Raw genomic sequence first — 23,764 nt, 5'->3', positions numbered from 1 at the left:
TATTAAAAGTGCCATGCTTAAAAGAAAAATTTGCTACCATTCTGTTAAATGCTCGTTTTTGAAAATGTATTATTTAAAGTCACCAATATATAATATAGGTTTTCTTATTTTTATTTAATTGTACTTAAAAATAAATATCAATTACTTAAATGTATGATTTACTGTATATTTCTGTGTATAAGCTGAGTATTTTTGGAACTTTTTCTGAAGCTAAATTACGGAAGTCAGCTTATGCATGGATCCATTAATCTTGTAAAAAATGTAGGTGCTTTTCCATTAGCCAGGTGCAAGCAATAAACTGCCAGTTATTACACTATTTTACTTCTTAAATTTATATTTCTTAAGTTTATGAAAAAAATTTTAATTGTAACTTGTTTTACAAAAATTAGTTGTTTTATTTTCAAAACTGTTTATATTGGTGGCATTCTTTCCTCTTCTTTCAAACTTGTTTTTCATTTACAGAGAAATGCTAAGCAGGCATAGTGTTGTTGGAATTTTCAGCAAACTCAGTCATCTGTAGTTTGAAACTTGCCGTATGGAAATTTCTTTTCTTTTTTCATCGCTCAGACAAAATAAAATGGCACAGAAAATAAGACTAGTATAGGTAGGACAGATCGTATACAAGACAACAAATAAATGGAAGTTAAAACTATCATTGTTGGCATTTTACTTTGTAATAAACTGATTGGAAACTATTCCCCTTATTTTACTTGCTTGGCAATGTTTTTGCCCTCAAGGTGACATGTTTGAGCATTACAGGAATTGTTTTCAATTTCATCTTATATATGGACTTAGTATTTTGGGTAAATTTTTGAAGAAAAAGCACAATCATGGCTTATACATAAATGAGCTTATATTTGAAAATGTATAGTGTTAATGTTTTTTTGAAGTCAATCAACAATTACAGTCAACATTTTATAAACTAAAACTGCATGGGGGAGGGAATTAAAGTATTGTGTCATTCAGAAATTTTGGTAGTTTTTAAAATTGAAATGTATTTACTTCTTTGTTACTACTGATAAGGAGTGACATTCATCAGAAAGATTGTTTAAATTCAGTCTTTTCTGCTCATATTGCATAATTCTGGCATGTGTTGTGACATATTTTTGTTTTAGGATGTGTTAAGAATGGAGAATACAAAAATTCATTTTCATCATGTTGTGCTCTTTTATTTTACATAATGGAAAAATGCTTGCCAGACTACTTATAAAATTTGTGATATATATGGACAAAATAGTGTTTCTGATGATACAATTTGAAGGCAGTTTGATAAGTGTTATAAATAAAAAATTCAGCATTGAAGGTCATGCCTGCTTTGAATGACCATCTTCTGTAATAAAAACCTAATAAAAGAAGCTGTCACTGAAAATTCAGAAGCTATCAGACAGACTAAAAAGTACAGTGCAGTATCATTTAAAGAAAAATGGGTATGTTAGCTGCTGTGATGTATGGGTACTTGCTACTTTAACAGAGTAGAAAATTTTTGCTCAAGCTTTATCATATAATCTTTGCTAAAAAGAAGTAAAGAAGCTCCTTTTATTGAAAAGACTCATTACTGGAAATGAGAAGTGGATACTCTACAATAATGTTATGAGAAAAAGGTCATGGGGTAACTCAAAAGAACCTTCTTCAGTAGCATTGAAAAGGAGCTGTATTTAAAAAAGAAATGCTTTGTGTATGGTGGGATTATGAAGAAATTGTATATTGTATAATATGAACTGAATCAGACAATAAATTCAGAAAAATACTGTTCCCAAATGGCGGTTTTAAAAAAAGAAATCAAGGCAAAGTATCCAGAACTAACCAATCATCAAGTATCATGATAATGCTTAGCTCCACATGTTAATGACTGTCAGATAAAGACTTTATCAGGTCTTTGTATGGTTTTATGTTATCACCCATATTCTAGACCTCTTTGCCTAAGATTCACATCTCTTCGGGTCACTTTAAAATTCCCTAAGTGGTCTTCTTTGGGGACTGTCAAACAGCAATTAGATGGCTTTACAAATAAATCTACTGACTTCTTTGAAAATTTATGACATGGAGAGTCTGCACCCGGCTGCAAAATATTTAGGCCAGCCTTAAGCATATGTGGGAATTTATTTATTTAGGAATTCAGATAAGCTTTAATGGTGGGAAAAAGGCATTAGTGTAATAAGTAACTAATATAATTCAGCCTTAACTTCATCCCCATGCGATAGGATCAAGACAAAATTTAGCGAAAAGATATTTAGTTGCTAATCTTCTGATACATTGTCAATAGCTGTTGAAGATTTTTCAGGTATTGCAAATAAAAGCAAAATTTTCCAATTAATGGAATTTAAGATAAAATGTAAAGAAGTGATAATAAATGAAGATGATGTAACAGAAGTTTTTCATTGCGAAGACAGTGCCCCAGTCATCAGTTAAGTAATGGGTGGTGAAATCTGTAGTAACCAGTAGACGGTCTGTAGTATTTTAAAACCAGCAAATATTACTACTTATAGTAAAGAAGTGACAGAGAAGTTGTTGAGAATGAAAAGATATTGATTGACGATTTAGAGGGAGTACTTGATACCTCAATTACAGAACTTGAAGAATGGAACTTTTAACTGAACAAGAAATTATGTCTATCTGAGGAATTAAAGAGAAAGTATTAGCACAAAAAAGAAAGCAACTTAAACAAATTATAATTCCCTTAGCGTCATAAATACTTCATTATTTCCCAAACCACTATTTTATATTGTTGTGTAGAGAATTTGTCTGATAGCGTTATAAAAATTATGTGAATGATTTTCTGATTTATGGAAATCTTAATTTTTATTTGATTCTGAATTATTTACTTTAATGCTTTAATTTTGGGCAAAAACAGATGCTTCTGGGAATATTATTTAGTTTAAAAGAATATTATTTATTTTCTTTTATTTGCAAATTTTGTACAAGCTTTGATTCATTGTGAAAAGAAGCAGGGAAAGGGAAGCAATTTTTTGCTAAGTCATGATTTCGCGCGCTTTGTCCTTTAGAATGTTCTAGAAGGAATTTCATTGTTAGTTGACCTTAAGAGAGGAAGTACGTGACAGAAAGGTCAAAGGTTGCTACTTGTCTTTCAATGTAAGTCATTCAGGTTTTTGGCGATTGAGGGTCCGGTTGTTGGCTAAGTGAAGAAGGGCGCGCATGCGCGATCACCCTTATTTCCGCATTCAGGGGTTGAAAACGCAAATTTTGCCAAAATAAAGGGGGCGATAATTGAAGCCATAGTGGGAGCCCGCGTTTGTGAAGGAGATGAAGGAAATTCGAGTTGGACTTACTTACTGGCTGGCTGGACTTACTTTAGGACGTTACTCCTAAAAACAGGTTTGAAAGCGAGAGACAAGATGTAATTCACGACGAGAGATGTTTCCCGGTGGGGAGCGGCAAATATGCTCCCCGGCCGCGTTTTGGGTTAAGAGGCGAGATTGAAGAGGTTTGAATATTTGCTGAAAGACTTAAGGACTTTACTCACTTACTCTTGAAAAGACTTTTTGGTGTGACACCTTTTTCGTGCGAGACTTGGAGAGACTTACTGACTGGCTTGGAGAACTGACTTTGGACGTTACTCGTGAAGCTTGCTCTTGGGATGAGCAAGAACAGGCGAGCCGTAATTGCCTAGAAAAACGTTTCTGGCCAGGAGCTGCAAACATGCTCCCTTGCCGCGTTCTGGTAAAAAGGCGAAATTGAACCGGGGGTGTTGACTTAAGACTTTCAAGACCAGGCGGATAGCCGTGCTGGGCAGCAATGCTCCTGTTTCTGTTTTACAGACTTAAAAATAGCTTCGTCATTATGAAAACCAGTTACCTGCGTGTTGACTTAAGACTTTCAAGACCAAGCGGATAGCCGTCCTGGGCAGCAGTGCTCCTGTTTCTGTTTTACAGAGGTAAAATAACGTCGTCATTATGAAAACCAGTTACCTGCGTGTTGACTTAAGACTTTCAAGACCAAGCGGATAGCCGTCCTGGGCAGCAGTGCTCCTGTTTCTGTTTTCCAGACTTAAAAATAACTTCGTCATTATGAAAAGCCAGTTACCTGCGTGTGTGTTTTCGCAAATAGTGCCAGGACAGGATGATGTCTTCTGAAACTTCCATTTTGTGACCGTAAAGATGAGCCCCGTCGACGTCTACGCTTATTAGGATACGAGTCCTCCACTTCAAGATGTCCACACAAGATAAGTTTTATTTTTTTTTGTGTTTGAACTTTAAGTAAGTTTTTCAAAAACGTCCTTAGAATGTAAAAACAACGTCGAATCTTAAAATTAATTCTCAGGCTATCAATTGTTTCCCTTTCCCCTTTTAAATTACCAAGACAAACCTTAAAGTTTTTATATGAATTTAAATGAAAAAAAAAAAAAAAAAAAAGTAAATGACAAATTGAAGAATTTTCCTTAGACTCTCTGATGAGGATAAGATTCTATTTTTGTGATGAAATTGAATAAACTGATATTTAATCTGGAAACCTATTACAGTATGTTTTCTTTATATATTTAATATGTTTTTCCTATATATCGTGTATATGTTTTTGTAATGTTTTCGATCCTCTCACGGTGCGGTCCCAGGATGCAATTTTTATAACGCAAAGTGCTTTACCGTTTCACTATACGATCACTAAAAGTTTGGTAATTAGCAAATTCTTAAGAGTTTAGTTTCCTCCCTAAGAGGAAGTAGAAACCTTTCACGGCAAGTAGTTTCTTATTTAACAATGGTACGTGAAGTAAAGGCATATTTAACAATATTTATAATTTTTAAATGTCATCTTACTAGATTTAAACTGATGATCTGATAGTTTAGAAAAATCCCAAGTCCACAATTGCCAAATTCATGATGAGTCCAGATCTCAAGATTCATACTGTAATTCCCTTTCAGGCTTTTAAAAGATTATTTCATTCTCAAGCCATGAAATCATGGCTTGAGGATAATAGTGGATTTTGGCTCATCAAGAAAGAAATGCAAAGAGAATAATTTCAGTATCTTTTAAAAAACGTTATTGTTACGAAGAACACAGAAAATATATAAATCAAATATATTTAAAACAGTTCGTTCAGTTGCGGGCCTGCCTCTACCCGAGGTTGGGTGCATTATGAATAAAGACAAAAAAATTCTTAATAAATCATTCTTTATTTCTATCAAAACAGTATCACTCTTCCGAGATCAGCTTTTGTTCGTCCACACGCAAAAATTCGAAAAACCTCAGCACGCAGGCTGACGTCACAAACAGCAGCGCCTCGCGACGATTATTACTTCAGTTCATTTCACAACATCCTCCCCCCCTTGAGACTCAGGTTGAGTCTCAAACTCATAACAAACATTATTTAAAAGATCAAGTCTTTTTGGAACTTTTACAAGTCGTCCAGAGGAGGAATATTGTTGCATCACCATTTTATCAGGTGCAATTCCCTTTTTTTAACGTACACCCAGCACTAGAATTAGATTCCTCTGCACCCAGTTTCTTATCAGGAATTATGTTTCTATCATTGGACTGTATCTCCAGAGGAAAGATGCGTTGTATTGGTCGTATAACTATTCCGTGCCGGGTCTTAAGTTTAACCGTACGAATCTTTCCATCACGTCGAGGGATCAATTCTGTAATTCGGGCTAAAGGCCAAAATAAACGTTTTCTGTTATCATCCCCCATCAGTACTATTTCTCCTACTACAGGTTCCCGAGATCGTTTTTCATTATGCTTTTGAACCAGTTGACTAAGGTATTCTTTTCTAAATCGTTGCCTCAGATCATTTAACAATTTAGTTCTATACTTTAATCTCTTATTAAGACTTGACGAATTTAATTCATCAAGATCTTCAACATTGGAATTTCTGTTCTCGATAAGAAACATGGCGGGTGTCAAAGGTACTAATTCTTGCGGATCTTCAGAAACATAAGTTAAGGGTCTAGAATTAATTATAGTTTCACAATCACAAATAATAGTATAAAGTTCTTCATATGATAACACTGATTTACCTAAAGTACGTTTCAGCAATTCTTTTACTGTACGAACCAACCTCTCCCACCAGCCACCCCACCAAGCTGCAGTAGGTGGAATAAATTTCCAGATTATCCTTTCAGTGCCTGTTTCCTTTAATACTTTAGCCCAATTTAGTTTTGATAAATCATTAGATGCACCCCGAAAATTTGTCCCGTTATCACTATAGATTATTCTAGGGCGTCCGCGCCTAGCAACAAATCGTCGAAGCGCCAGGAGAAACGCATCAGTAGAAAGAGAATTTACGAGTTCAAGGTGAATGGCACGGTACACAGCGCAGGTGAACAGCGCGATCCACACCTTTCCTCCATATTTTTAAAAACAGCGGTCCGGCCAAATCAATCCCTATGATTTCAAATGGCGCACAATCCGTAACTCGGTCTGGTGGCAGAGGTGTCGGTTCGCTTGACATAGCCTTAGTTTTAAATCTTTTACAAACGATACAGTTAAAGAGGACATTTTTAATGGCCTTTTTAGCTCTGACTATCCAAAATCTTTCTCGTAATATGCATTGCATCATTTGAAGACCAGCATGACAGTTCTTATTATGCACATTTCTGATTAATAACTTAGTGAAATCACATTTTTCTGGTAACAGTATTGGATACAGAAAAGATTCATAGTTATCTCTATTTAGTATTCTCGTTTTAACTCTTAGAATACCATCATCATCAATGAGCGTTTCAATAAAATTATAAGATTTCTTATCAGTCAGATAATAATTTTGAACAAAACGAATTAAAATTTTCTCAGAATTTTCAATTTCATACTGTGAAAGTTCAATGTTTCCATTCTTTTCAGAACCACCTTTACAATTATTTACAAATCTAAATATCCATGCAAATACTCTAATCATTTTATCATAATTGGATACACTGATTCGATGCCAAGGGGGTGCGTCTTTTGATAGATCAATATTCACTCTTTTTATCTTTTTTCTCTCCAATTCTACTTCTTCATGCAAATAAATAATCTCACCAGTGGGCCAGTTTTCAGGGCCTTCTCGCAACCACAAGGGGCCTTCCCACCATCTAGACCGAAGCATTTGCTTCGCAAAACATCCGCGCGACAACAAGTCGGCAATATTTAGTTTCCCTGGGATATGTCTCCATGAATGACCTCGCGTCAACTCTCGAATCTCTTTAACCCTATTTTCGACGAAAACGGACCAATTTCCTTGCTCTGTTATCCACCAAAGGGCAGTGGTTGAATCAGACCAGAAGGTAACTTTTAAATCGGGCAAACTGAGAGCTTTGATAATAGAATTTGCAAGTCTAGAACCTATACAACAGGCCATTAATTCTAAGCGAGGAATGCTTAAAGATTTCAAAGGCGATACTCTAGACTTCGCCCGTACGAGATTTATTTTTACTTCAGAATTAAATATTGATCGAACAAAGACGCACGCTGCATACGCCCCCTTGCAAGCATCCACAAATATATGTAGTTCAGACGTGTCATTCATAAGCAAGTATCGAGGCAAAGTAACATCTTTCAAAACATTAAGTTCTTTAAACCAGTTCAAAAATATATTTACATCATTCGGAGACAATTCATCATCCCATGCAATTTTCACTTTCCACAATTTTTGCAACAACAGTTTTGGAAGCAATGTAGTTGATGTTAATAAACCAATAGGATCAAAAATTGTCTGCACAATTGCCAAAATTGTCCTCTTTGTGATTTTCGTATCACAGGTCAATGTATCTGTGTCTGTGCAGCACCTCAGCGTATCATTATCCAAATTCCCCCCAAAACGGAAGTATCCCCTGAATGTTTGTCAACATTTGTACCAGCCACATTGCTTTCATAACCGCGCAAGTTAAAACATCCATTTGACATGATTAATTTGGAATGTTCAATAAACGTATACTGTTTATGAACAGTATACGTTTACTTCTTCTGGTAAGCAACTTTCCACTAAGGGAGTCAAAAAATCCCCATATTTTTCTTGGGTTCTTCCCAAACTTTCCAACGCTCGCAATTTTCCTTCTAGTTCATCATACAGTGAGGGTAGATATGTTTTTGCTCTTCCGGTTACAGCGTTCTTCATCACTAGGCTTAACGAGTCTCTCACATAGATTTGCACAAGTAAATCTTCGCGTCCAAAGCGCTCTCTTAGTTGTTCGATGGCTTTAGGATAATTAGCTGCCGTTGCAGGGAAGCTAAGGACTAGGCGTTCTGCTTTCGATTTGGGTTCCATGGCCTGCAATAGATACTGCATTTTATCTTCATCGGCGATACTTTTGTCATCGTGGATTTCCTGGAACTGACTCCAAAAAGTCAGGTAATCTTTAGCTTCACCACTGAATTTTTTAAGCTCAATTTTAGGCAATTTAAATTTCCTAGATTCGGAATTATTTGAAGGAGAGGAGGCTTGTATTTCCGCATCTATTTGAGCACACTGTTCTAGAAACTTATCTCGATAATTCTCCGCTTCTTGAAAATCATCACTAAATAATTTTTCTCCATCTTCAGTCTGCAGAATTTGCTGCGATATAGCACTCTGGCATACGTCAAGTCTCTGGAATTTATCACAAAGTTGACACTTCAAAATCGAAAGTATTTTTAAATCTCTTACTTCTTTAGTTAATTCACTTTCGGTTTTCCCTGAGGTTTGCGAAAACGCAATTCTAAGTCCTTTTCTTTGAGCCTTTAAAGCGATCAAATCCATCTTCAAAGTATATTCAAAATCGAAATTCAATATCAAAAGTTCAATCGGAAAATTCTAATTCAAAGCACCCGGTCCCGCCGAGGGTACCACTATGTTACGAAGAACACAGAAAATATATAAATCAAATATATTTAAAACAGTTCGTTCAGTTGCGGGCCTTATGAATAAAGACAAAAAAATTCTTAATAAATCATTCTTTATTTCCATCAAAACAGTATCACTCTTCCGAGATCAGCTTTTGTTCGTCCACACGCAAAACATTCGAAAAAACTCAGCATGCAGGCTGACGTCACAAACAGCAGCGCCTCGCGCCGATTATTACTTCAGTTCATTTCACAACAGTTATGATAACTGTTTGAATATATATTGTTTTAAATTTATATTATTTTAAACAACTGAAAATGAATAAATTAATAGTAAGTTTAATTTCAACAAGGGATCTTAATAATTCCGAATAATTACAAGTTTGGACATTCAGAGTTCTTCTGTGTTATTTCAGTTCCATATTATTATCTTGAAAGTTTAAAATATTTTCTTAGTTACAAAATAAGAATATGATGCGACTTCTATTCTTACGAATTAATCAATCCTTTTTGACTCAAAAATTTGATGATATTTTAGATTTCATCCCTGTGACATTCATTTTACCTGCTGATTATAATATGTTTGTAGAAGAATTTCGTAAAAATCCATCAAGCACTTGGATCATGAAACCCTGTGGGAAGTGTAAGTAATTAGCTTTTGTTAATAATGATGAAAAGCAGAAAATTTCTTTGTGAAATGTTTAAAATGATTCAGTATAATAATATGAGTTTTAATTTTTGACAGCTCAAGGTGTGGGAATTTTTCTTATCAATAAGCTGTCACAGTTAAAAAGGTGGTCTAGAGATAGTACAAGGTTAGTTCTAATTACAGAATTTTCATTAGTTATGTAGTTTTCTCTTGCTTTACAATAAATGCTTTTATACATTGTTCAGCAAAGATTCATAGCTATTTTTATTGGAGATTATGTTATTAATAAAACTAGGAATAGCCAATAATAATAAACTAATTGCTTAATAGATAAAATGCTTAAGTAATATGTATTTTACAATTAAATTGATTAAAAAATATTAGTTTTATAGTATTATGTACTGTAAGACATTTTTTATAGATTTCTTACAATAAATATAGTATTAATTTTTATATAGTATTTGTACAATATTTGATAGTAAATAAATTTGAAATTTATCTTCAATGAGAAATAAATTTAATGACTGTTATTATCCCCCCTTTATGGTATGTGTTTAAAAATCTATACAATTTTTGCTACCTGACTTTAAAAACAAGTCCTCTCTAGTCACTATAGATTTGATGGATTTTTGAAAAACATTTTTAATGCAGATGCTTTTTGTAATTCTAATTATTCGCACTGATCTGAAGAGTATTCACAAGGCATGATGCTGTGTCATGAAAATAGGCAATCCATGGTTACCAAAATGTGTTTATGTGGCAACCCATACTTTTACGGGGATGCAGCAGATGAGCCCTAATTGCATCTTCAAATTTAATTGTTGTTAGTATTTGTTTTTGTTGCAATGAGTACATTTTTTTTTTCTTGTAAGGAATCATAACAGGATTGTAGAGTTTGCGAGTTGATGAAAAAGAAAAGTTTGCATTTCTTCAAAAATATGGTATTTTGCTTAACTATAAAGAATGCAAAAATTTGCATTTCATGAAGTTGTATTTCATAAATGATCAAATTTTATGGATGTGCACTGATGCCAGATTTGTGTAATTATCTGATGCAGATAATTTTACATTTTCATAGAAAATCAACATTGTGCACAGTGCCATATTTGTTCAATTTGATTTCTTTTAAGCAAAAAGATTTTCTTTTTTTTTTGGTGTGCACATGTTGCACAGTGCTAACTTCTGCACTTTGCTGAGTTTTTGCGAGTCTGTGATATTTTTTGAAACTAAACCCAATTACATGGGAAGAAGAGTACCCCCCCCAAAAAAGGCATAAGTGTTTAATTATGTTTCTTGCATTTTTAATTTTGCCAAATGGTTGTTGTTTTATGTATTTCTTATTGCACTACCATTTATGAAAACGACTCTTCTCTTTCACATCTCAGCATGATGAAAAATTAGTTGCCAGTGATTGATGATTTTCAGGAGTGGAGTTTAGATAATCAGAAAGTACCATATCTTCTAATCTCCAGTAATACAAACAGAACTGCGCAACATTTTTATTATTCTGTGATCTATTAAAATTAAATATAATAACTATAATAATTAGAATGTGTAATACATAACTGCCAATTTTTACGCTTTCACTGAGAGACTTCCAGTTTTTCATCACATCTCCTTGCAGATCACTTAATCTTCTGGATTTAAATTTTTAACCCTTACTAAGGAAAATGCTTTCTACAAATGATTGAAATTTATTGAATTAATGAAAATTAAATTTTGAAAATTCATTTCTCCCACTCTTTGTGACTTTTGGGAAATTTTATTTGATCTGAAGTGTCTTAATCTGCTATACACATTTGTAGAACTTTGAAGATTCAATGAATGTTTAATCAGTTAATGTTTGTATTAATTTTTTATATCAATATGTATGGTATATTATAAATTAATCGTATTTTCTTTTTATGATGAGATAGATGATGAAGGATTTAAATGCAGATAAACCAACAAATCTTTATGTGCCGTACCTATCTACACATCAAACATCGCATGTACACTGCCCGATCTAAAACTTTTATATTCAGTTGTTCTCTTTTCTCTCCTATGTAACCTATTGACATATACTTTACTTACCTTGGATAGTGGCATCATCTTTTAATCAAAATATAAGTTATTATGATTATGTTGTAAGAGTTCACTTAGTGCATAGCATTTGGCATTATCTGTGGTAGATAATTTAGTATATCCCTTATGATTGTATGGCCGATTCTCTGTATATGTATCTGTGTGTCTCTGTATATATATATATATAATCTATTCAATTATTTTACGTTAAAGCACTTACTTTAGTGCATTATTGACCATTTTGGCTGATTTCTTTTCTCATGCTTAGCATTGATACTTGGTGTTTTCCTTCTTCAAACTTTTTTTATTTTGTTCAAGTTTCTTTCCTCTTTACACTAAATTTCTGCTTAGAAAAGGAAATCTCCCCCCCTTGTTTTCTTTCTTTTATTTTCCCCTGAAACCCTTTAAAAAATAGAAACATAAAATAGAAAGGAATGCAGAAAAAATTAGTTATATTTACTGCCTCTTAAATAACTAACTGAATTAAGAAAAACTAAAATAATTAATAAACATTATAATGAAAAGAAGAATCATATTACTTCATGAAAGAAGAATCATATAATAGATTATATATATAGGGATATACTAAATAATCTACCACAGTCTGCTTTACTTTTCTCATTTATATTGAGTGAAAAATCTTGAGAGAAAAAAAATTAAAATATTAAATATATGTATAAATATGAAACTTAAAGCATCTAAAGTTAAAATTAAAATGTATATAAGTATAAAATTACCAAAAAAGTAATTTAAAAATTCTTTCTTCTTTTTAAACTTTCTTAAGTCATTGACTTCCTTTAACTTTTTCTTTAAACTTTTCTTTTTTGTTTCTTTTCTATGTATCTCTTCCTATTTCTGCTCACTATTGTAATAAATGTCATATGAGGTAGATTACTTTTTCACAGGGATTCCAATATTAATAATTCTTTATCCTTTGACTAAACAGCAAGCATAAAATTAAAAATGTTATATTTAGCATAGCAAAGAATGTTTCTTTGGAATGCATGAATTTTGAATCCACATGAATTTATTTTAATAGTAGCATGAATGCCTGTCAGCATTCATGCTACTATTAAATTCTTCTGCACAAGGCTGTCATTCTGCACAAGTGGTCAATAAATTGGATATGACACTTAGTTTCCAGAATGACAATGACTAGGTATATTATTAAAAAATAAGGAATAGAAGAATAAAAATATGAAAAACTCAGAATGCCAGCTAAGTGTTCAGTGTAGCTTGGGACAGGCTTCCAGATTAAAAAATACCTTTTCCAGAAATCCAGTTTCTTTGTTTCCATCATGAGGAAAAGAATTAGATATATCCTAAATAAAAACAATAGATGTAATAAGAATGGAAGAATTAAAAAAACAAATATTAAAATAATATTGTGGAATGAAAATAATATGTGATAATATATGACAACCTAATGTTATCCACAGCTCGAAGTCTAAATGTTAGAAATGAAACTTAGAACTAACTATTATGTCATTACAGATAGTATCTGAGCTTCTTATGATGTCGCTATATCTCGATAATATCTGTGCTTCTTATGACATCTTATGATGTCACAATATTATTTACAATTTAAAATAATAGATTATTTTAAAAAAGTTAAAATTATGGTAAATGAATAAGTTAGTATGTGACACCATATTATGGTAATAATTGTAGTAAGTAGAAAATTTATAAACTATATAAATGTAATGAAAAGATCATAAATTTTGTAAATAGTTGAATTCTGGAAGGGTTTTTTTTCCCCTATGTTTTATGGTGTATGGATAGAAGAAAAGCTTAAATAATTTTCTTTTAATTTAATATTTATTTTTCTTTTAGTTTTAACCCTGCAGTTGTGAAAGAATCATATGTTATATCTCGTTACATAGATAAGCCTCTATTAATAGGTGGAAGAAAATTTGATCTACGAATTTATGTATTAGTAACATCTTTCAGACCATTAAAAGCTTATATGTGAGTATTAGTATTTTAATATATTGTTTAGTTTGTAGTAATAAGTGTTTCATTTTTTTATTACAATTTGAAGTTATGGTATATTTTTGACGAAAAATACAGTCAAAAGTCGTTAATTCGGACACCCATAATCCGGAATGATCTATAATCCGGACCTCAAAGCTACAAACTTTCTGCGCATGCGTCGCGTTCACGCATGCGCACAGGCGTTTACGAGAGCGCGTAAGACCCTTACGGCTGCGAATATGTTTGTGCGCATGCGCGTTTAATGTGTAACGGAGTTATACGCTAAGCTAAAGTTATCTAATTCAGTTAATGTTGCAGATTGCGTTGTTCCTTAATCTTCGAATTGGATCCGAATTATTATTTTTTGCAGACTGTTAGAGCAATTTTATAAAAGTAAGCTTGAACTTTCGATTATGTCAAATAGAATTTCCGATATATATTTACTACAAAGCGAAAGTATGTTTTGAAATCCGAAATCTGTTTATCAATTTCACGCTGCTCTGCGGCAGAGGGGGGGGGGCAGAAACGTCATTATTAGATTATGATAGGTTAGAAAGATTATGTCAAATAGAATTTCCAATATATATTTACTAATATGTAATTTGTATCTACAAAGCGAAAGTATGTTTTGAAATCCGAAATCTGTTTATCAATTTCACGCCGCGGATTGGAAGTTGATCTGTCAACACTATCCTTATCTTCAGAGCAGATGTTTTTATTTTATTTGGATTATAATTCCGTACTAAGTTTAGTATTTCATCTCGATGTACTCCGTTTTTGATATGATTTAAATCAAGTTCCTCGTCATTATAATTCGCTTCCGATAGTGAAGAAAGTGACCCAGAGGTTATTGAAAACGAAAACATTTCGATTGACAAATTAGTCGGTATTCTCAACACAGCAATTATAGGACTTGAACGGCGGAACTTTGTAACTAAACAAGAAATTATGTCTGTTTAATAGAATTAAAGAGAAAGTATTATCACATGAAAGGAAGCAACTTACATTGAAGGAAATGTTTAATAAAGTAAACAAATAAATATTAAGTTTTTTCTTTTTGTAAATTTTGATACCCTTTAGATCATAATTGTTCTTTATTTCATAAATTACGGTTTCATATTTGTAATTTTGTAATTTTTGCATGCCATCTTACCAGATTTAAACTGATGATCTATAATCCGGAAAAATCGATAATCCGGAATCGCCGAAGTCCCGACGAGTCCGGATTAACGACTTTTGACTGTAGTTCCTAAAATTTAAGTTACATGGATTTTCATTACAAGTGAAAAGGAAATACAGTCAAAAGTCGTTAATTCGGACACCCATAATTCGGAATAATCTATAATCCGGACATCAAAACTAAAAACTTTCTGCGCATGCGCCGCGTTGACACATGCGCAGAGGCATTCACGCGTGCGCGTAAGACCTTTTACGACTGCGCATATGAGTGTGCGCAAGTGCAGAATACGTTTTCGCGTGCGCATTTTATGTATAATGGACGTGTAAGCTAAATAATTATCTATTTCAGTTAATGTTGATGATTGCGTTGTTCCTTAATTTTCGAATTGCATCCGGCTTATTATTTTTTGCAGACTGTAAGAGCAATTTTATAAAAGTAAGCTTAAACTTTCGATTATATCAAATAGAATTTCCGATATATATTTGTTAATATGTAAAGGATCTAAAGCGAAAGTATGTTTTGAAATCCGAAATCTGTTTATCAATTTCACGCTGCTCGGCGGGGGGAACGCCGCGCCGCGGCGGGCGCGTAATGAATTGGAAGTTGATTTGTCAGCACTATCCTTATCTTCAGTGCAGATGTTTTTATTTGGCTTATAATTCCTTACCAAATGTAGTATTTCATCTCGATATGCTCCGTCTTTGATATGATTTAAAGCAAGTTCCTGGTCATTATAATTCGCTTCCGATAGCGAAGAAAAGTGACAGAGGTTATTGAAAACAAAAAAATTTCGATTGACAAATTAGTCGGTGTTCTTGACACAGCAATTATAGGACTTGAACGGCGGAACTTTGTAACTGAACAAGAAATTATGTCTGTTTAATAGAATTAAAGAGAAAGTATTATCACATGAAACGAAGCAAAACTTAAACAACTTACATTGAAAGAAATGTTTAATAAAGTAAACAAATAAATATTAAGCTTTTTCTTTTTGCAAATTTTGATACCCTTTAGATCATAATTGTTCTTTATTTCATAAATTACGGTTTCATATTTTTAATTTTAGAATTTCTGCATGCCATCTTACGAGATTTAAACTGATGATCTATAATCCGGAAAAATCGATAATCCGGAATCGCCGAAGTCCCGACGAGTCCGGATTAACGACTTTTGACTGTACTAATGTTTTCTAATTTAGTAGATACACAGCTCTGTTTCTTTAAGGCTTGTGAAGAGAAATTTGTGAGTATAAATGGGTGAAAAAGGGGAAGGAAGTCTTTATTGTAACATAAATAATATATTCGGCTAGAAATTTAATTAATTTTAGTGATAATTTTCAGGTTAACTGTCTTGAAAGTATGATCAAATTCTATTGTTTGTATTTAGTCATCTAATAAATTCTTTGCATGCTATTTTTAGTTATGAAAAGTAATTTGTCAATAATTATGTAGATTGATGTAACCAACATTCTGATTTTGCCAGTAATATTTTTTTGCTAGTGAAAATGGGTAAATTAAACAGAGTGCAAGCTGTGCATTTCTTCCAATATTTTGAAGGTTAGTTGTTTTATTTCATGAAAATTTTTGTTTAGCTATTTTTGATTGAACCCTTGTAATTGTAGTTCAGTTGTTGTTATGTTTAAAATACAAACCTGAATTATAGATTTCACATTCTTTATTTGGGGGTCTGTGGGCCTTAAATTTCTTAAAAATATCTAATTATTTATTACAATTTAATGTTTATTTATTATTTATATTAATTTCTGTTATTCTTTTGGAATACTTAACAAGCATTTTTATGTAATTAATTTTCTGCATTAATTTCTAATAAAGATTTGAATTTCTTTTCTCTTTTCAATACTTTTTATGTATTATAAGAATAGTAAAAATTGCTTTATTCAACATAAGTGAGCAGACTCAAGTGGAATTTTGGAATAATATTCAACTATCTAGATTATGCAGCTAGTGATATTTTACTATATGTAAAATTTGATGATATGTAAGAAAACCATAAATTCTTAAGGGAATAGCTGGGGTTATTGGTTGGAATATAAATAAAGAGAAAATTAAGATCTTAAGATTAAATTGAAAGAAAAAGGGAATTAGTTAAAAATGATTTGAAGAGAATAATCTGTTATTTTAATTATTCTATTAAAAAATTCAGGGAAAACTGATAAAGAAGTCATGCCTTAAACCAGGGGTGGTCAACCTTTTTGAGAAGAGTACCATTTTCTGAAAAAAAGATATTATGCATGCCACTTCCAACTTTTACAACATATTAAAAAATATAGAAAGGTGAAAAAATGTTAGTTTTAGCCTGATTATTGGATTTTTACACAAATAGCACATTTTTTTTTATATGTAAGTCTGTGTAGATTAAAAAAAAAAAAAAATAATAATAATATAAAGCAAAAGTACAAACTTAGATTTTGTTGTTAATAAATGTTTTTAAAAGTTCAGTCACTTAGGCTATGTATAAAATAAAAATGAATAATCTGAAACATATAATTCTAAATGATTATGAAACAGTGAGTACTTAATTAATGGGCCTTTGAATCTGTAGTTTTTGCTTACTAAGTCTTTTATTAGGGTTAATTCTTGAAGATACTAACAGAATTAGGTAAGCTAACAGAATTAGGTAACAGAATTAGTAATCCCCTAAAACGAGAGTGTGCCCTTTGGTGTGTTGAGATGAGAATTTTTTAACTGCTTGATTAATAATGTTTGGTGAAAAGTCCCTGTCAATAGCTATTGCTTTTCGGAATCTGTAGTTTTTGCTTACTGAATCTTTTATTAGGGTTAGTTCTTGAAGATGATAACAGAATTAGGTGCTCTAAGTGCATATTAGTTAATCTTGAACAATATTTTGATTTTATTATGTTGTTCATAATAGAAGACATTTGTCCACAAACATATGTTGGTCCAAACCTACAGCAATACCTGACAGTCAAATCATGTAAATTTAGAAAATTTCTTATTCGTACAAATTTCTAAAATTCAGTATAACTTGGATCACTTGCAGTTGAAATAAGTTCTTGAAATTAAGAAATGGAAGAGATTTGCAAGTCTCAAGTTCAAAAGTGAACTGAATAGCAGGATCAATGGAATTCCACAATATAAAAATTATCATTCGTGTAATGCACTAATATGCTTAATTGCACATTGTCTGTGATGCCCCAGCTTTCATCCAAAGTTAATGAAAAGTGTTTGCAGTATTGTGATGTAGGGATAATAAGGAAATTAAGATACAATAACACACCGAACAAAGATTAACTTAGAAGCCAGACAACAAAAACCAGCGTTATATTCTCAAATTTTCACAGAACTAGTTTCGATGATTTTACTGAACCATCATCCTCAGCAGCAAAAGTAAAAATGAGCGAGACAAGGTATAATGATTAGATAAGACAAGATAAGAAAGCCTGGATAGGAGATAAGCTACTGGCGCCATCTGTTGATGAAACGAGAACTAAATTTCTTTAAAGGCTGAAGGGAAAGATGGATTGGAATTAGGGTCGTTAACTAGAACAGAAAGATTTTTTTGAATGTGAAATGCCTCTAGAAAATCCAGTTCACCAATGTAAGATGTTTTTAAATAATTTTGGCAGCAGAAAAATTGAAAGTGTGATTTTCGGACCAACAATGTTGGGCAACAGAAGATTTCTGTGTTTCCTTTTTTCTAACATATGCCTCATGTTCCTTAATGCAAAATTTTAAGGCTCTCTTAGTTTGGTCAATGTAAATTAAACCACACTGACAAGGAATTCTGTAAATACCCCAGGAATTCATATCCGGAATGGAGTCCTTGAGTATGGAACTTGGAGTTTTATTGATGGGAGAATAAATGACCCGAAAGTTAAATTTCTGCAAAATACGTGCAACTTTATAGCTAATTGATGGAAAGAAGGAAATGACAACAGAATTTAGCTAACTTTTGTTTAGTCAGATGACATGATTTGAAGTGTGGTGGAAGGCAAACCGATGAAGGTTTACGGTAAACTGTAGTACTGAAGTTGGATCTGTTACGTGTGACCAGAATGTTGAGAAATGGAAGAGATTTACAAGTCTCAAGTTCAAAAGGGAACTGAATAGCAGGGTCAATGGAATTGGACAATATAAAAATTATCATTCATGTAATGCACTAATATGCTTAATTGCACATTGTCTGTGATGCCCTAGCTTTCATCCAAAGTTAATGAAAAGTGTTTGCAGTATTGTGATGCAGGGATAATTTGTCTGCCAATATCCTGGCCGATGTAATCTATATGATGCATGAAGGTACTTTTAGCCAAAGTTATTTGATGAAATATATTTTTTATGTTTATATCACTAACATTTAGTGAAAATATTAAAAGGCTGTTCTTTTATTACCTCCTCTTCATCAGAATAGTGTTTTTTCTTGTGAGCTAACAAGAGAGAAAGTTCATAAAAAACCTATACCATAGTTTCTATTTCATAATTTCTCTTCTGGAACAAAGATTGTTGGCCAGCTAAAGATTTAAAAAAAAAAAAAAGATAAGTTTCTTTTGCAAGTGGGATCCGACGGGATATTTGCTATTTGCTATTGAAATCACTATAGAGTTGTTTGAAATGTTTGTCCATGTTACATTTTTTTCAGCAACACAGCACAAATTCCAGATATCAAACAAACGCGCTTTTAAGTATTTTGATGAATAAACAAAAATTGTTCTTCTCAGACAGTTTTAAAATCACAAACTACAATATCCTCTTCATATTTTCTTTTTGATGTCAAAGGTTTACTTGTAGACATAATGAAAATAAAAAATTTTTTAAACAATGATGCTTGAATCCGAAATCTAAAAACTGTTTAAAAAAGTTTAACATCTAACTCATCAGTTTAAAATCAACTGAGCCAGACAGCCAGAGTGTTGCATTCGCTCAAGAACAGACAACCATAGTAAGATACGAATGGCATCAAAGCAAAGCAACTCAAACCATTGGGCTCATCCCATGAATACACCGTCTTACCGACTGTATCACTGTATTGGTGTCAAGCATTGCCGTTTTCCGGTACTGTTGTATTCAGTAGCACATGAGTAGGGGTTTTAGGGGTTTTGACAAAGTTCCTGTAGATGACATTATTATTTTTTCAAATTTTTGAATTTTTCAAGAAATCTTTGCATGCCACTATTAAACTCCACCATGCCGCAATGTAGCATAACAGAGATTAATAGCAACTGTGTCATTCTGTGGCACGGCATGCCGCAGGTTGGCTATAAACCCAAAAGTCTTCACAATGCTATAAAAATATGCTTTATTTCAATTATTGCCATTTATTATAAAATAAGTAGCTTTCAGTTCAGCATCATTGTTATATGAATGAGAAATATAGAAGCTTATGAAATTTCAAGAAAAATTATGAAATTCTTACCAAGCAAAATACACTGGTGTGCAAAAATTAAGGACAGAGTTGAAAAATTAGCTTATCAGTGGAACAAATTTGGCAGAGCGGACTGAAAGACTAACCAGGAGATTGACTAGGGTCAGGAACATTAGCACATGTGCATATATATGCAGCTAGATGTAATGGGGGAGTGTTGGAGGGGAATAAAGATCGCTGGAGGTGTGATCATTGCAGGGCATATATCAGTTTAAACGATGTCGTGTTGCTGCATCTGTATGAAATATCAAAGAATAAATCTGTTAGAAGACATCTGGATGCATTTACCCGAGGCCAAATCATTTGAAAGACTGAGGGAGGTTGAAATGTGACAAATGTAGCTTTGGAGTTCGGGATTACTCATAACTTTGTTTCACGACTTTAAAGAGCATTTCAAACTACAGGAACAGCTGTCTGATGGTTCAGCAATGGTTGTCTATGAGCAACCACAGCAGCATATGACTGGTATAGTGACCTATAGCCAAGAAGAAACAGTTAGCAAACAGCGGGAGAAATCTCAAGACACATGGTACAGGTGATTGGATAATCGATATTGCGTTTTACCATAGCCAAGAGGCTGCACATTGGTGGTCTGTTTGCACGACGACATGTACGGTGTATACAATTAATGCCTGCTCATCAGAGAAGGCATTTTCTGTGGTGCAGGGAACACCAGAATCGGACAGATAATTAATGGGGTCAAGTTCTCTTTATGGATGAGAGCAGATTTAATCTGAGTTGCGATTCTAGACGCATACACATTTGGAGTGAGAGGGGAACACGTATTAACCCCTTCAGCATCATCAAAATTGACCGGTTTTGGAGGTTGCGGAGTTCTCGTTTGGGAATACATAATGCTTTGGTAGCTGTACCAACCGTCACATCTTCCAAGGAGTTTCAGTCATCAGGGAGTACTATTGTAATGAGGTTCTCCTTCCTTACATGTGTCTTTTCAGTGGTGCTATGGGTCCTTATGGACGACAATGCTCCATCACAGAGTTGCTATCTAAGAGCTGTTGGAGAGTGAGGATACTGAACACATGGATTGACCAGCAAAGTCTTTGGATCTAAATCCCATCAAGCATGCATGGAAGTTTCTAGGGAGATACATGGCAACATGTAACTTATTGCCATTAATAATTCTGGAGCTGCGATTGGTGCTACAAGAGAAATGGGCAGCATTGCCTCAACACCTCATTGACAACCTCGTATTCAGCTTGGACAAATGATATGAAACCTGCACAGCAGTCAGGGAAGATAATATCCTGTACTAAAGACTGGATGTTTCTTGCTGGACACCTGTCACATGGATGTTTCAGCCTTCTGTTGTATTGTGCTCCATGTTGCTTTTTCCACAAAGTTCCTTTCTATCATTTTGATTTCTTTTTTCATTGATTTCTTTTTTGTTTACATTACCCATGTTCTTACATCTTGGGGATCTTATGATATTATTTTTGTTGATTTGGAAAATTTTTGCGCAATGTTATATTGAAAAAAACCTTCTCATCATTAATTTTTGCACTCCAGTGTATTTCTGATGTATGAAAAGGATTGCCAAATGAAATTTGAAATTCAAGCATGAGTGTCAAATTCATCTTCTGTATATAACTTTTGCTACTATTGATTTTACTTTTATTTTTATACATAATTTGGCTTTGGAGATAATGTAGGGTATTAAAAAAAGTCTTCAGAATTATATATAGACATTTTAAAAATTAGGCAGACTATAATTGTAGACTGACATTGATTTTTACTGAAAAACTGTAGCTTAAGGGAAGCTGATATAGTATTTCATTTCTTCAAAGATTGAAAGTATTCTGCAAAAACTTCCAAAGCTAATAATGAATATAATATTTCATCAAAAGCTACCTAATTTTATCCCTGATTTGTTAAATTTGATATTTTAATATAAATTAATTGTTTTCAAATTATTGTTTGCTGCTACATTAAATCTTCTATGACTTAAATATTATGTAAATTTATGAAAATCATCGGGACTTATTTAGAAGTATTTAGAGTATAGATGCTTTCATGTACAATATATATTTTGCCTAATTAATTGATTATTTATAATATATAGGTACATAAAATTTAGTTTTCACCTAAGTTAACATCGCTTAAAAAAGCTTTTCTAACTGATTCTTAGCTGAAAGATTTAGAACTGTATTACAGTCAAAAGTCGTTAATTCGGACACCCATAATTCGGAATGATCTATAATCCGGACATCAAAACTAAAAACTTTCTGCGCATGCGCCGCGGTGACACATGCGCATAGGCGTTTACGCGTGCGCGTAAGACCTTTTACGACTGCGCATATCAGCTTTTACGACTGCGCAAGTGCAGAATACGTTTTCCCGTGCGCGTTTTATGTATAATGGAGGTATAAGCTAAAATTATCTAATTATCTATTTCAGTTAATGTTGATGATTGCGTTGTTCCTTAATTTTCGTATTGGATCCGGCTTATAATTTTTTGCAGACTGTAAGAGCAATTTTATAAAAGAAAGCTTAAACTTTCGATTATATCAAATAGAATTTCCGATATATATTTGTTAATATGTAAAGGATCTAAAGCGAAAGTATGTTTTGAAATCCGAAATCTGTTTATCAATTTCACGCTGCTCGGCGGGGGGAACGCCGCGCAATGAATTGGAAGTTGATTTGTCAGCACTATCCTTATCTTCAGCGCAGATGTTTTTATTTGGCTTATAATTCCTTACCAAATGTAGTATTTCATCTCGATATGCTCCGTCTTTGATATGATTTAAAACAAGTTCCTGGTCATTATAATTCGCTTCCGATAGCGAAAAAAAGTAACAGAGGTTATTGATAACGAAAAAATTTCGATTGACAAATTAGTCGGTGTTCTCGACACAGCAATTATAGGACTTGAACAGCGGAACTTTGTAACTGAACAAGAAATTATGTCTGTTTAATAGAATTAAAGAGAAATTATTATCACATGAAACGAAGCAAAACTTAAACAACTTACATTAAAAGAAATGTTTAATAAAGTAAACAAGTAAATATTAAGCTTTTTCTTTTTGCAAATTTTGATACCCTTTAGATCATAATTGTTCTTTATTTCATAAATTACGGTTTCATATTTTTAATTTTAGAATTTCTGCATGCCATCTTACGAGATTTAAACTGATGATCTATAATCCGGAAAAATCGATAATCCGGAATCGCCGAAGTCCCGACGAGTCCGGATTAACGACTTTTGACTGTATTATATTCTTTTACAGAAATTTAACATCTTTAGTGACAATATGTAGATGTAGTAATATGTGATGTAGTTAGGGCAGTTCTTAAGATATTTTATTTGCTTTTCTTTTACAGCTATCGGTTAGGATTTTGCAGATTTTGCCATGTTAAATATTCTGGTAACATTAAGGAATTGGATAACATGTTTGTTCATTTGACAAATGTTTCTATACAGAAGCAAGCTGTAAGTTTCATTTTTAGACACAAAAATCCTTTTGCTTATAAAGAAAGCAAATTCATATTTTTTTATTAAGAACAATTGTGATAACCCTGTGAAGTTAGTTTTATTATTTAAAATACACTCTTTTGCAAAAAAATCAAAGCTCCAAGAAGGACTTTTGCGATCGTGACGAAATTTGGTATGCAAAAACACCTTGATTGAACATGCAAATGATCAAAGTTTCAAGGCAGATGAACAGGAATTGCGATCATAGCACACATTTTGCAAAGTATAAAACCAGTAACAGAGGTGGAAAATTTAT

At 32.8% G+C, this 23,764-nt stretch overlaps 1 protein-coding gene across 3 annotated transcripts in view; it reads left to right on the top strand.

Annotated features, from left to right (window-relative positions):
• TTLL1B (Tubulin tyrosine ligase-like 1B) overlaps positions 1-23,764 on the top strand; it is a 52,149-nt gene that overhangs the window by 7,160 nt on the left and 21,225 nt on the right. For all 3 annotated transcript variants that reach the window (XM_035371318.2, XM_035371315.2, XM_035371317.2), the window contains exons 5-8: positions 9,287-9,391; positions 9,494-9,563; positions 13,295-13,429; positions 23,358-23,466. In XM_035371318.2, the coding sequence (XP_035227209.1) occupies positions 9,287-9,391; positions 9,494-9,563; positions 13,295-13,429; positions 23,358-23,466 (419 nt within the window). The remainder of the gene's footprint in view (positions 1-9,286; positions 9,392-9,493; positions 9,564-13,294; positions 13,430-23,357; positions 23,467-23,764) is intronic.

The sequence above is a fragment of the Stegodyphus dumicola genome, chromosome 2 (genome assembly GCF_044657685.1).
Source record: "Stegodyphus dumicola isolate Sdum_Otavi_A_Nest chromosome 2, ASM4465768v1".
In the NCBI taxonomy this organism is placed as follows: domain Eukaryota; kingdom Metazoa; phylum Arthropoda; class Arachnida; order Araneae; family Eresidae; genus Stegodyphus; species Stegodyphus dumicola.
This window is presented reverse-complemented; position numbering and strand designations above follow the sequence as displayed.